The sequence below is a fragment of the Erpetoichthys calabaricus genome, chromosome 4, assembly GCF_900747795.2.
Source record: "Erpetoichthys calabaricus chromosome 4, fErpCal1.3, whole genome shotgun sequence".
NCBI lineage: Eukaryota > Metazoa > Chordata > Cladistia > Polypteriformes > Polypteridae > Erpetoichthys > Erpetoichthys calabaricus.
In genome coordinates, this window is record NC_041397.2 from 234,076,557 (window position 1) to 234,091,139 (window position 14,583).

At 36.7% G+C, this 14,583-nt stretch overlaps 1 protein-coding gene across 2 annotated transcripts in view; it reads right to left on the reverse strand.

Moving 5' to 3' along the window:
• Nucleotides 1-1,850: 1,850 nt before the first annotated feature.
• Nucleotides 1,851-14,583, reverse strand: part of slc36a4 (solute carrier family 36 member 4) — a 548,893-nt gene continuing 536,160 nt past the window's right edge. For both annotated transcript variants that reach the window (XM_028800423.2, XM_051927332.1), the window contains one exon: nt 1,851-2,338. In XM_028800423.2, the coding sequence (XP_028656256.1) occupies nt 2,007-2,338 (332 nt within the window). In that variant the 3' untranslated portion in view covers nt 1,851-2,006. The remainder of the gene's footprint in view (nt 2,339-14,583) is intronic.

Here is a 14,583-nt window from a genome sequence, read left to right on the forward strand (position 1 = left end):
TTTCTAAACTCTTGTGGGATTGCACCCAACGGGACAACATGCGGAAGAGCATCCCAAAGCAATCGCAGTCTCCTAGCGCTGTAGCAGTTCGCCGTAAAAGTGAATCAGAAAAGAACGTGGACATGCTAAAAGCGCCTGCCGTTGATGGGTGATACAAGGAACAAGGAACATTATAAATGCGCAGGGCACAGTATTACGGCCCTGCCTGACTGCGGTGTAGATCCTGCTACAATAAATAACCGCACTGTTGCTGTTTCAAGCTGAATAAAGCTGGTGTTGCTAAAGTACTGAGACTCAGCTTCGTGTTTTAGGGTGCAAGACGGGGACTTGCACGTCACAACACACACGCGAGCACACACACACACACACACACACGAGCGCGCGCGTGCACACACATACACACACGCGAGCGAGCAAGCACACACACACACACACACACAGTCACAGTGCTAATGCTGCAGTAAAGAGCATACGCTTGTACGGATGTTGACTATATGAGTGAGGCACGCCGGCTCAGACAGAGAATAGGAGATGATTGCCCACAATCCTGCAGCGAGAGAGAGAAAACAACCATCAGCTCTGTTGTGATCACATGACGCTCAGCAGACAAAGCGTATACATACTACTCGTACAGCAAGACCTCGCTCGTTTATCAAGTGGAAATTTATTAAAAATTTTTGCTCGTCTTGCAAAACATTCGTAAACCAAGTTACTTGCAAACCGAGGTTCCACTGTATTTGATTACTTTTGGCAGAAAATTGTATTTGTAATTTGTTATATATGCTACCTTCTGTTTTTGTTGATGTATTAACTAAAATAAACTGTAAAGTGTAAATGTTCTTCAAACAGTGATCTATCGGTAAGCTGATCCTGATCCTAAAAAATGTTAGAGTGTGGAAAACTTTGAATCCTAAAAGATTCAAAATATGGAGCTTGGAGGGCTCAAATGTTGCTAGAAAAGCCATTCTGTAGCCATAAAATGTATAGGTATCACAAGTAATTTTAGGAAGGAAACTATTGAGGACCCAGCTGATATTTGTAAAGAGAATGTAGTTCAGGATCTGATGTGGGTGCTTGGTCATGTAATAGACGAGCAGTCCTCAGAGGTGCGGGGACAGTAGGGGACACCAGGTGTTTCTGTAAGGAGTTACTGTACATAGGGACAAACACAGGATTTGGAGAAAGAGAACAACAGGAGTTACTGTACATAGGGACAAACACAGGATTTGGAGAAAGAGAACAACAGGTCTATTTTCATAGGATTGTTAGCCAAACACTGTACTGAGAAACCGTGGCAGACTGATATAATTAGACTGGGAAGCCCTTTCTTAGGTACAGTAAGGAACAGCTCTGAAGACCTAATAAACTAAAAATGAAGTAGAAATAGATAAAAGTAACTGAATTATAAAAAAGATTAACACATGACATTAATTAAGATAAACAAGGGGGTTATTAACATTGCTTCGAACATTGCTCTTTCCTCTTACTTTTGTCATAATCAGTTGGGTAAAGGGCACTGTCAGAATCACCCAGTCCTACTGTCCGTGGGAGGCCAAACTGCCAATTGATGTTGTTTTTAAAGAATCAATATTAAAACATGATATTCATAACAACAAATGTCTCCTTATATTAGCGAAGGGATTACATTTATTGTATGTAACAAAGCAAAAATTAAACTCTGACAAAGTGGCACATACATGGTACCGAGATGGCAATTATAATGTAATTCTGGGCTTACCTTTTTCATTAATAAACAATGCATAACAGAAACTCTACTTCATACATACTCACATTTATCAGGATTTACAAGTTCCCTAAATGTCTTGTGAAAGAAAACAAAAACCATCTACTTTGAAAATTTCTTGAATTTTATTTCAACATTAGAATCCTATGACCGAATTTAAAAATACCAACCTCATACTATTAGATATCACACCCCAACACCTTTCCCTTACCCTCATCTCCAAGAAATCAAGCAGCTTTTTCTTTTAGCATGTTATTGAAGATCATCCTTCGAGCAGCATGGACTGTGTACTATTTCTCATCAAATCCATTGTGTTTGTTATGTTGAGTGTTTGGAAAAGCTTTCCAGTTTCCAAGAAGGATGTTTGAGGATAGATCATTTCTTCAACTGTCACATAAGTCCCAGCTAGAAATCCCATAAATCCTAATACAGCTATAGAAATATCCTTTATAACCATCCAGACGGAGATGTCTTTCTCTGACAGCGTAACCAGTTCCAGCAGAGGAGGGAAAATGAGGGACAGTGTACTGCTGCTCACTGCTCCAACAAAGGAGATAACCAGGTCAAGACGTGGAATGAGCACTGCCATAGCACCTGCAAGAGAAAACAAAAATTAAGAAAGCATATTACTAACACTAAAAGCTTTCTTTGGATGTTAATACTTTTGGTGACATTGCCATCACAACTGGTAATAACTGAAGATAGGCTGGTTTGACTAAGAAACCATATCACCATTGAACTTTAACTAAATGATAGGTCTGTCAGTAAATTCTAGATGATTATATTTCTAAATCATACTGTAAATTAATATTATGATAACATAGACTTACTGCTCCTTTCTTCAGCACATTCTAAACTAGCATTTTATTGAATAGTTAGGTGACTGCAGACACTCCAATGAGCATTGGAGAGGTTTGTACCAGGCAGCAGTTTCATTAAATAATGAATTAGTGGAGTTCAACTTCCAGCTGCTTATGTCTGCAGTGGACATAAGGCAGAACCCAACGTTAGAAAAAATATTAATGCATCGCAGGGCACAATTGTGCACACAACCACCCTCAGTCATAGTAGACAAGTAGTAAGTTAAAATCAGCAATCACTTTTATAAACTGTGTGGGGAAACTGTTGTTCCTAGAAAGAACCTAAGCAAACACAGAGAGAACATACAAACTTTATACAGAAGGCATCCTACCCAGCATTTAGAATGATGATGTGGGTAACACAAATTACTGCACCAAAGCAGTGCCCTATACAGTAATCCCTCCTCCATCGCGGGGGTTGCATTCCAGAGCCACCCGCGAAATAAGAAAATCCGCGAAGTAGAAACCATATGTTTATATGGTTATTTTTATATTGTCATGCTTGGGTCACAGATTTGCGCAGAAACACAGGAGGTTGTAATGAGACAGGAACGTTAATCAAACACTGCAAACAAACATTTGTCTCTTTTTCAAAAGTTTAAACTGTGCTCCATGACAAGACAGAGATGACAGTTCTGTCTCACAATTAAAAGAATGCAAACATATCTTCCTCTTCAAAGGAGTGCGTGTCAGGAGCACAGAATGTCACATAGATAGAGAAAACAATCTCTAGCAAACAAATCGATAGGGCTGTTTAGCTTTTAAGTATGCGAAGCACCGCGGCACAAAGCTGTTGAAGGCGGCAGCTCACACCCCCTCCGTCAGGAGCAGGGAGAGAGAGAGAGAGAGAGATAGAGAGAGACAGAGTTTGTTTTTCAGTCAAAAATCAATACGTGCCCTTCGAGCTTTTAAGTATGCGAAGCACCGTGCAGCATGTCGTTTCAGGAAGCAGCTGCACAAAAGATAGCAACGTGAAGTTAATCTTTCAGCATTTTTAGACGAGCGTCCGTATCGTCTAGGTGTGCGAACAGCCCCTCTGCTCAATCCCCCTACGTCAGGATCAGAGAAAGTCAGCGCAAGAGAGACAGAGAAAAGTAAGTTGGGTAGCTTCTCAGCCATCTGCCAATAGCGTCCCTTGTATGAAATCAACTGGGCAAACCAACTGAGGAAGCATGTACCAGAAATTAAAAGACCCATTGTCCGCAGAAATCCGCGAACCAGCAAAAAATCCGCGATATATATTTAAATATGCTTACATATAAAATCCGCGATGGAGTGAAGCCGCGAAAGGCGAAGCGCGATATAGCGAGGGATCACTGTATTTCATTTAAGTACGCTTCATTTTTTGACTGGACCACACTTAAAGTCAGCTTCTAATTTAAAAATTGCATATCCTTTTTTAATGGATTCTCAAGGCTCTAGAACTTAATGAGTTCTGATATCACTACAATTAATTATTCAGCATGTATTGTTGCTTTCATTAAAGCCATCAACACCATGAAATACAGCAGATATAAAAAATATTAACATCATCTCCCAATTTCTTATTTTATTACAATATGTAATTCCACTGCAACTCTGATCAACTAGAAAACTAAAATGCCAAAGTGAAGGCAATTTCTTCTAAAGTAATATTAAGAGAAAAATAGGTGATTGCTGGTGAGATCAGTGTGAATATTTTTGCAGATGCCTTTAGCAGAAATTATAGCCAATAATATTTTTTTAGTCTCCAATGTCTATTCATGCATGCACACTGTTCAATATTTCACATTTTTCTGGTCATGATATCTAACAGTTTTACCATGTTTCTTTAAGAGTTTATAAGGAACATCACTGGAGTGAATTCTACTGACACTATAAATTAGCCATTTTTTTTACTAAATTGGTATTTTGATGAAAAAAATAAAATAGTGCAATAGTGTACAGTAAAACAATTACATTTAAAATTTGCCTGTAACATGCCTTCTTTGACACATCTATTATCTTTTTATCAAATAGAGGGAGCAGCAAGCAAGAACAGAATTTCCTCTCCATAAAAATGATGGTGCTGGACTTGTAATATGATTGAGTCTTTTTTACTATCTCACTGACAGAGTACTGTACCAGAGCTATCTCTTTCAAAGTCGGGATGAGAAAGGTGTTTCGATTTTATTTTCATTAGTATGCTGAATGCTAGTTCGCAAAGGGAGGTCTTCTTTCTCTATAGATTTCCAAGAAGTGCTGACTTAGTTACTGCAAAAGGAATTTATTCTACACACAATTGAACATACTTCACTATTATAGCATTTGCTAATATGTGAAAAAACACGGATGTATGATCATGTATTGCTAATCGTGACTGTTAGGTTAGGTAGATTTTATCATCTCAGAAGGACATTTTGTTTGTAGTAGGAAATGACAAAGCATAGGACATTGTTACACAGATAAAAGAAAACAGAACAAGAGGCAACATATGATGTCCTTTGTTATAATTAGTACACAGACTTGCAAAATTTCTTCAAACAAGAGTAATTAAATTCAACAGTACTCAATAATAATACCGTACTATAGAAGTCAAACAGCAACCCTACAACTACCAGAATTCAAAATGCTTATAGCCCTAAAATTAAAAGAGTTCTTAAATCTCTTTCACCCTTGGGAACCTAAATCTGCAGGCTGATGGCAACAAATAAATCTCAGGAAACAGAGCACGACCGCTGTCTGCCACAACTGAGTTGGTCTCCTTTCTAACTTGTTTGCTTTAAAGCACAGTGAGACTGTGCTGCTGTAGACCAATAATTCTACTGCTACTTCTGACAAAGTTGTTTAGGCAGTTTTTGTTCCTAACATTAACATGTTCAAACCAATATATTAAAGCAAATATGAGAATAGATTTGACAAAGAACTTATAAAAAAAAAAGCTACCATTATATATTTTGTCTATTTTAAATCATTTCAATTTTCTTAGAAAGAACAGCTGTTTTTTCCCTACTTATAAATTGGTTCTGCGTTGAGATCAAATGTCAGCCCGTTATTGATGATTGATTCTAGATATTTGTATTGCTCCACCAACTCTACTTTCTTTCGTTTAATTATTGTTGAGACAGGGGGGGACAGGAGAACACCTTAAATCTATAGCCATATCCTTGGTTTTAAAAAAAATTACTGTAAAAAAGAATGATCACATCACTGAGCAAACTCATCAACAATAGATCAATAGCTGTCCTCCTTATCTTGTAACAGACTCACAATGACAGATTTTAAGATATGCCTGCCTTCATGTAAACTCTTGCAGTCATTGGTATACAAAACAGACAGGAGATGGACAGCAGCCTTAAGGTGTTCCAGAAGATGAAATGAGGTTATCAGTAAAATAGCCATCAACACTCAAACTTTGTGTTTTGTAAGTTAAAATTGTCCAGGAATCCAGTTCACCAAGTTAGGGACCAAACGTAATTGATCAATGTGTTTATCATACAAAATGTGAGGCTGGTTTGCAAACAAGATATCCATAAATAGCAATCCTGTCTTTGGTCCTTCCAAGTTCTCATCCTCATTCTAATTCTCTGTGTGAAGGTTCTGACAATCTAAAATAAGTAAAAGAGAAAACTCATGCAACTTATGCAGGTCAAGTTAATTGTTGAATTTAAAATGGTCTAACAATGACTGTGGGTGTGTTCACGAGCTTGCCCCATGATGAAATGATAACAAGTCCTGGGTTTATTAATGCATTGTGTACAATGCTGCTAGACTAGACTCCAGCCATGTTGAACTTGAACTGGAGTAAAAAGGTTCTAAAATGAAATGATGGTTATGAAAATGTTGGACTATAATTATATAATGTTAGTGCTAATCACAGATTAGTGGCAAAGAATTACATCATTACATACTGCATTCCTGATGACATTACTGTTATAGGTCTGATTACCAAAAATTATGAAATGGCTCGCAGAGAAGAGATTTCCATCAGACAAGACATTTTTTCCTCTAAAGCCAGCAAAACCAAGGAGTTGAACAAAGATTGAAGGTAGCAGAAGGTTGACTACATTTCCATCTGCATCAGAGAAGATGAGCTCAAAAAAGGCGATAATAGCTAACTGCAAAAAGGGGCAATGGCTGCTTGTATCCAAATATCAGAACCTTCAAAATTCTTTTAGCTGTTGCTTTCTTTTGCCTATTAATCTCCTCACTATATGAGTGCAGTGATGTCTTTACATTGTGGTTAATGTCAGTTTGATTAGTTTACCTTTTAGGTTGTGTTGTGTGACTGTTATCTATGTATGTTTGTTTAAATTATGATTTATGTTAACAATTCTAGTATTTAAATTGAACTTTTTACAGCTTATTGTCTTGGCAAGGGTTAAAACCCAATAGTTTTAAATACAAGGCAAATATGTGTGACAAACTGCTTAGTAACCAAGCCACAAGGCATTCTACAGTACTTTCCAAAAAGCAATCAACAGCAGACAGATGACTCCTTTTACATTCTGTAAGATTTGAAACACCCTAACATCTACAATATTTGCTTACAATACATAAAAACTGCTATTTCTGATTATGGGAAATTAAGTGACTTTCATTCTACAGATTTTTTTGTTAACTGTACATGGTGTTTGCAAATTATATGTTTGTATAATAAGAAAGGCTGAAGAAAAAAAATTTGTACTCCTCTAATAGATGTCAAAAAATGTCACCATAGACATACCCACTAATAATGCTTATACTTTCAGCTTTGTTTGAATATCTCCTCCATGAGAAATATTTTATTGCAAACAGATGTCCCTCTCGTGAAGTTGGCTGAGAGGTAACTATTGGTTAAGTGACAGCTTGTCAGCTTTAATGTCAGTGCCCACAGCAGGACCTGAAATATATTGTCTGAAGAGACAACCCATCTTTTTATGTTTTTAAGGCCCAAGAATCTTCAGATCAGCTGTTTTACACTCCAAGGAAATTTGTAATTCTGTGACAAGTTGTAAAAGCTCTCATAATGTCTATCATAATAAAGAAGTGGATGATAATGTTTTTATAAATTTGAAGTGGACATGGAATAAAATAAAAATCTTCTATACTCCATGTACAATTTCAGCAGACAGGCTAAAACTGGGTAACTTTGCACAGTAATGCACAGTATTATAAAAACAATTAAGATGTATCGATTGACTGGTTAATTTTACATATTTAAAGTGCTGTGATTACTTAAGCCTTCAGTTATGCCAGATGATTCTAGCACATATTAAAGAAAACCTACTGTGGAGACAGCTGCCATTTCTGTACAGTGCCTTGGTGAGAAGTACCGGTAAGTAAAAATGAATTTATAAAGTGCCTATCACAGACAAAAGCTTTGAACAATAAAACATAGAATAAAAAAAAATATCAAAACAACATAAAATACAAAGACAATATAAAAGTCACCCACAAACGGCAAAGCTACCCAAATGCCTGTCTGAACAGATGTGCCTTAAGTTGCCACTTAAACCAGGGGGTTCTCAAAGTCGGCCCTGGGGGCCCACTGGGGCTTCAGGTTTTTGTTTCAACCAGATTCACAATCAGTGACAACAACTGACAACACTGATCTTATTTAATTAGCTGCTATTTTTCTCTTCTCTTATTCTACATTGAGAAAAACACAGCAGCATGCTTTTTACATTTGTAAGACATTTAGAAATATTTCTATTTTTGCTCCATATTTAAATGCTTAACTCTTTTGTTGATTTTCATTATATTTTGCTCTTTCTCTGTGCAGTTTTCTCCCTTCATTGCATCTTAATAATGGCAATTAAAAATGAAGCAGAGGAGACATGCAGGCAAACAGCAGTGAATCGTGAAAGGCTGCAACTACTTTAGTGAGACCCACTAATTAGTAAATAATGGATTAATTAAACAATTAGAACACTTGGAAAAGAAGAATGAAAACCAAGACACTGTTAAAAAGAAAAAAATACATTATTCACATATAACTAGTTAGTAGATTTTAATAACACTTTTTTTTTACCAGACTTAGTTTTGTAATTTATATATTCTTCCCAAAACACAGAATCTGGGAAATAACACTTAATTAGCCAAGAAATACAATTAAAAACAGAAACTGCTTGGAACAAAAACCTGCAGCCACAGTGAGTCCCCAAGACCGGGTCTGAGAACCCCTGACTCAAACAATACAGTAGATTCATGTTGAGGATTAACAAGGAACTGAAAGGAGATGTAACTGAGCAGACCTCTAAGCTTGGCCTGTGGTGTAATGCTAAATTAAGTCATTACAGTATATTACATTCACAATTTACACTACAGACTCTGTATCAACTAAGTAGTGTCTAGTAATTGATGTTTTTGGAGTGGCAGTGCACAGCCTCATCTGAATCATAACAAATAACCTTAAGAGTAACCAACACTCTTTGTGAACCTAAACCTACAAAGAAAAGTCACAAGGTGTTGTGAACTTTTTTTCTATAAGTCCTGTTTCATTTTTTGTTTTCAATAAACAATCATGCCTTTTAATACCATGTTTCAGTATAATGATTTGTTTTTCTAATACCATTAATTCCGTATTATAACTTTTTTTTTTTTTGCTATAAGGCACATTTCATCCAACACACCTGAATAAACTTAGAATGTCATGCCATGAAAGTGTTTCTCTGTAAACAAGTGTGCTGCTGTTGATGCCGACAGGCTCTGAAACACCTCCTGCTAGTCCTGTGGCTTTGGTCACTTTGCTATCACACATTTGTGCAGTGGCTGCATTTACCACCAAATATCTGTGTAATCTTAAAGAATGACCCCAAATTAGGTTTGAAAAAAGTGAAAGCATTGCTAAATTTCCAAATTCTTTTTTGTTTTTTTTAAATATAAAACTGCATTCTGCTGTATGACAAGTCAACTGTGCTGGGAGTCAAGTGTTTCCTCCACATGAGAGCACTGAAGACCTGGTTTCTCCTTTATATCCTGAACATACCATAATTGGCAGAAACATTCTCATAAACTACAACAATAACAAATAATTGAACAATTGATGAATAAACTGTTTTAAATCATGGATAAATTAAGGTCATATAAGTGTTTTAGTTATATTTGGGGACATTTCATTGGAAATACATTATTATTTTTCACATCAAAAATAATGGGAAAACGTTCACGATATCTGATTTTTCATTTACTGATTCATTTTCAGGAGCAGATTAGAATCGGATAATGAGTGAAGATTTTATATTTTGCAGTATTTCTTGTTATTGATCTTTAATATCATTTTTAAATTTCATGTTTACACCACCTTGTGTTTTTTTTTCTCTTGCAGTAAGTGTCATTCTATTGTGTACGTTCATGGATTGGCCATGTTGTTTTTAATTTTGTCTGCCACTGCAGACAAATATAATGCTGGGGTTAAGCATTCAATTGTAATTGTTATTCCACAATTTATATACATATGTACTTATAAAAATTATGGAATAACAACTGAGTACTTGATTAAAGTGTTACACTATATTACACAGTAAGTACAAGGTAATAAAACCTAGTTATTCTGTAATTATACAGGTTTACATGGTATGTATAGCATAATTAGGGCACCTAATCTAAAGTGACCTTTAGATCACTAGAGCAATCTTTTTTGCTTTCACTGTTTTTTAACTATTATTTTACCTATTGTTGTTGTTTTGATTTCTGGTGCTCTTGACCTTTTTAGTGATAAAATTCAGCCTGAAATGTTGCTTAATTTTTTGTTCACTTCCTTAAATTTCATTATTTGTTTCACACCCTGATTCATTTGTTATATTGTTAAGTTTCTGACCTGATCAATTCCACTTTGAGAACTTAACAAATCTGACAAATGAGTGGAGACCATTCAGTCCATCAGGCTCAGTTGTATAGCTAACATTGAAGTTGTCCCAGTATCTCATCCAGATACTTTTTAAAGGTTGTCATGGTTTCTGCTTCAACTACCTGTCTCAGTAGTTTGTTTCCTATTCTCACAACTCTTTACACAAAGAAGTACTTCCTGGCTTTAGTCCTAATGCCTTCCACTGGTGTCCTTGGTGTGATTCACCGTTAAGCTAAATGTATTCTTCTGGATCTACTTTATCAAGTTCTTTGAAGACCTGGATTAGGTCCTACTTTGGTTTTTACACATAGTAAATGGTGGTCAAAAAGAAAAGAAAACCTATGGAAGGGAGAAACAGTAAAAAGAAATGCAAAAGTTGTTAACAGGTGAGATTTCCTAGATTTGTAAACTAGCAATTCTGAGGACTTTAATTAATGTACCAAGTGTTTTACAAATAGTGTGAAATTGTGTTACACAACAGCATGGTCTTTATAATCATTTTTTTCAAAAATAAGATAAACATCATGTCATTACATACAACTACTAAAATAAACAGGGAATAAAACAGGCTCCACTGCCTACTCTGTGCTGGGAAAATGTTAACAATATGAGATTTCGTTCCAGAAACCCCAACTACCAATTCATCCATCTCAAAATAATCCATAGACTTTACTCTACTCCCCATAAATGGTTTCTCATGGGTTTTACTTTCTTTGTCATGTATAGTGAGCCTTGGTTTACCTTCACCTTCTTTCATGTGTTCCAGCCTTGTCCTCCTGTTTTCTCTTTCTGGTTACAGATAAGACAGTGTCTCTCTTCCTTTCATCCTGTGAACATCATTCTTATTCCTCGAACTACACTTCTGCTGTACCTTTCGAAGAAGCTCTCACTCTCACCACTCTGAACTGCTCTGTCTTAGCCCTATAGCTGCTCAATTACATCTTACATCTCGTTGGAAATTTCTCAAGCTTCTTTCTTTTGACAAATAGTGATCTTTCTTTCTAATCTAATACTTTCTAATCTAAGACTGTCAAACTTCTCAGGTTAACTGAGCATCCTTAGAAACTATTGAGAACTGGTCTACCCCAGTTTCAAAAACTTTCCTATTTAATGGCAATTAACATCACAGTTACAGCAGTTAGGTTCAGGTTTGTGTGTTTGATGCTTTTGTTATCTAATGATTTTCCTTCTCTTCATCTATGCATTTTTGTTGATTGCGACTCTGTTGCTAGGCCTGGGGGGAGTGGTGGGTGTTTGAATGGTACTGAGCGCCGTTTAGGGTATATAGCTTTTGTCTTTTTCAGTTCACCATGTTTGTATGTTTTTCTTGCATAGATAAAAAATTGATCACAAAAAAATAGAAATAAAACATGGGATACACTAGTCCATATAACGAATTGTAAGTAATCAGTTCACGAAAACTAAGAAAGTGACTAATGTTTTTATTCCCGAACTTCAATAGTGGGTTCTCAGTGGGCAGCAATTGGAAGCGGAGGAAAAAAATCAGACATTGTTCCTATCTGTGTTGACTCAGTGCCTCAAGAGCTTATGGACTAGTAGGGAAAAATGAAAAGCTCAAGATTACCAAGCACTGTACACTCTGTGGGAACAACTGCTTCCAATTCGTGCCCTCAAGAAAAAAGATAAGTCACTCAACCATTCCAAACAAACCAAGGTAGAAACGTTTTAATTGCTTTTGTGATTAAACTTCCCTAAGACAAGATTGTGACTTAGCAATAAACCAATGCATTTTCTACTGTTACATGTACTATGTTGTTAAGGACTAGCAAACTGTGACAACATTATGTTCTAACATCTGTTTATGTCTTACAGTTTATCATGTTTCTTAAAATGTCTTTGGGCCTGCACCAAACTAACATCATTTTGGACAAAAATTTTTAAGTGCCTCTCAGACAGCCTTGGTATCACAATCCCTCCTAACCCATTAACAGCTATGTTCGGTGTTCTTCCAGATGGACTTGAATTGGAGAAGGACAAGCAAACGGTGATTGCATTCACTACACTTTTGGCATGCAGACTTATTTTGTTAAATTGGAAGAATCCTAATTCTCCTCTTATAAGTCAGTGGGAAACCGATGTTTTATATTATTTGAAATTGGAAAAAATCAAATTTTCAGTTAGAGGATCTGTACAAAATTTTTTCAAAACATGGCAGGATTTAATCAATATTATTTTAGAATAAGAGAAATAACTATTACCGCATTTAACTCCCTTCTCCATCTCTTATTTACATAGATATTTACTTCTCCCTCTCTTTTGTTTAATGTTGCCTTATTAAAAAGCCTTAAGCAATTTTCCTTTAGCTAAGCTCTCCTTCTCAGGGGTGGGGTTTGATTAGTCTTCAAATTTGTTGGGTTATAAATTGATCTGTTTGTATGGAATGATTACAATGAAAATTAATAAAATAAAAATATAAAAAAAAAGATTCACAGACCCCCACATCTTATAACATAACTTGCCCCTCAACCTGTCCTGTACTACACCAACAGGACACATCCAACCGAAACCTTATTCTGCCTTCTGGATACCTATATTTACTTGAACATAAATTTTGCTCTCCTTTCCTTCAGGCCTGTGTGATGCAAAGCACAGCATCAGCGAGCCCCAAGCCCCAACAAGAACACAATAAGAGTCCCGGGTTCAAATATCAATGTGTTTGTTATGCACACTCCTCAAAAAAATTGACAAAATGTAACACAAAGTTAGCATAAGCGCAAGATTCTCTTTCTCTCTCTCTCCGTAATACTTCTCACCACCACCACACTACACTCCTCCCACTGAGTGTTGTCCCACGTCCTCCCAGCTTCGACTTGCCTGGGTAAGGGAGTGCAGTCCTTTTTACTAAGGACCCAGGAGTTCTTCCGGTGCCAGGTCATGTGAAAGTCTGGGTCTTGTGAAAATCCATTATAACAGGAAGCTTGTCTCCCTGCAGTGCCCTCTTGCAGCACCCAGTGACCCCAGCAGGGGTGCTCTGCTGGACTACATCTCCCGGCATGCCCTGCTGGCTCCTGCTGGGCACTGATATCCAGGGTTGCTCCCATCTAGCATGCTGAGGGTGCTAAAAAGCCCCCAGTGACATCTTTCCCTTCCAGTGGGCTGTCCGTCCATCTCCCATGACCATCACTTCTGGGTCTGACTCCTTCCTTTCTCTTGGTCAGGATGCCCATCTGCCTGTTCAGAGTCTCCTGTCCAAGTAAGGAATTATTCCAGTCTCTGGTCAGGATGCCCGTCCAACCCATGTGGCATTCATACCTGAAAATTTCTCAGTTACTTTCTGATTAAACTGAGTCATTTCACTTTGCCTGCCAAAACAATTTAGCCTCATGCTATGACTGCGGCTACTTTCGTGCCACTAACATTTTTCATGAAAAAAATAACCAAAATTTTTTAATTTCTTATGTTCCGCTTGAAGTTGCCATCAAAGTTGCTCTTGCTTGTTTGTAGTTACGTGACATTAAAGGCAGGTGTGAACTGTGAAAAACTGACTTCAACATGACCCAGTGCATCGATGATTATCCAATCACATTAGACTAAAAAAAAAACCTAAAGCAATACTAATTTGCTGCCAATAAATGTGGGAGTGTCTGGGTGCAGAGAGCTGCGTCCCCAGAAGAATCTGAATGCAACCACTTAAATGGCAGCCTCAGGCGATCTCTTTGCCAAAAGAGCAAGGACTTACATAAACTCTCATTTAGCCAGGGTCCTCCCCTCTGGAAATATAGGTATTCACAATTTTTTTTATTTGTTTTATTCACACAGAAATTAAACAAATACAAGTCAGAACCAGTTTTTAATAGATGTGACATGGGTTGATACCAGGCACACTGTGCAAATAAACAAAGTTATTTCATGATTATTTCACTTTACCTAATTAATTTAAGTAGTTTTTAAAAATATGTGTGTAGGGGCAGAGCCAAATTTTGTGCAGCATCAAATAAAATCTTTTGGAAAAAAAAATTCTTATGTGACTGTCAGTCTCTCTAGTGAAAAGCATGCATAGAAAATAATGTGTAGGAATCTGAGAACTGCAGGATTTGGATTGATCTGTGGGATCTGTCATGTAAGGCTAGTTTGCCTGTCTGTAATGTGATTTATGTTAACATACACATCTTGCTTTAAATGTTTTCTAATTAAATAGCAGGAAAATGGCAGTTGAGAGGAAAAAGTGT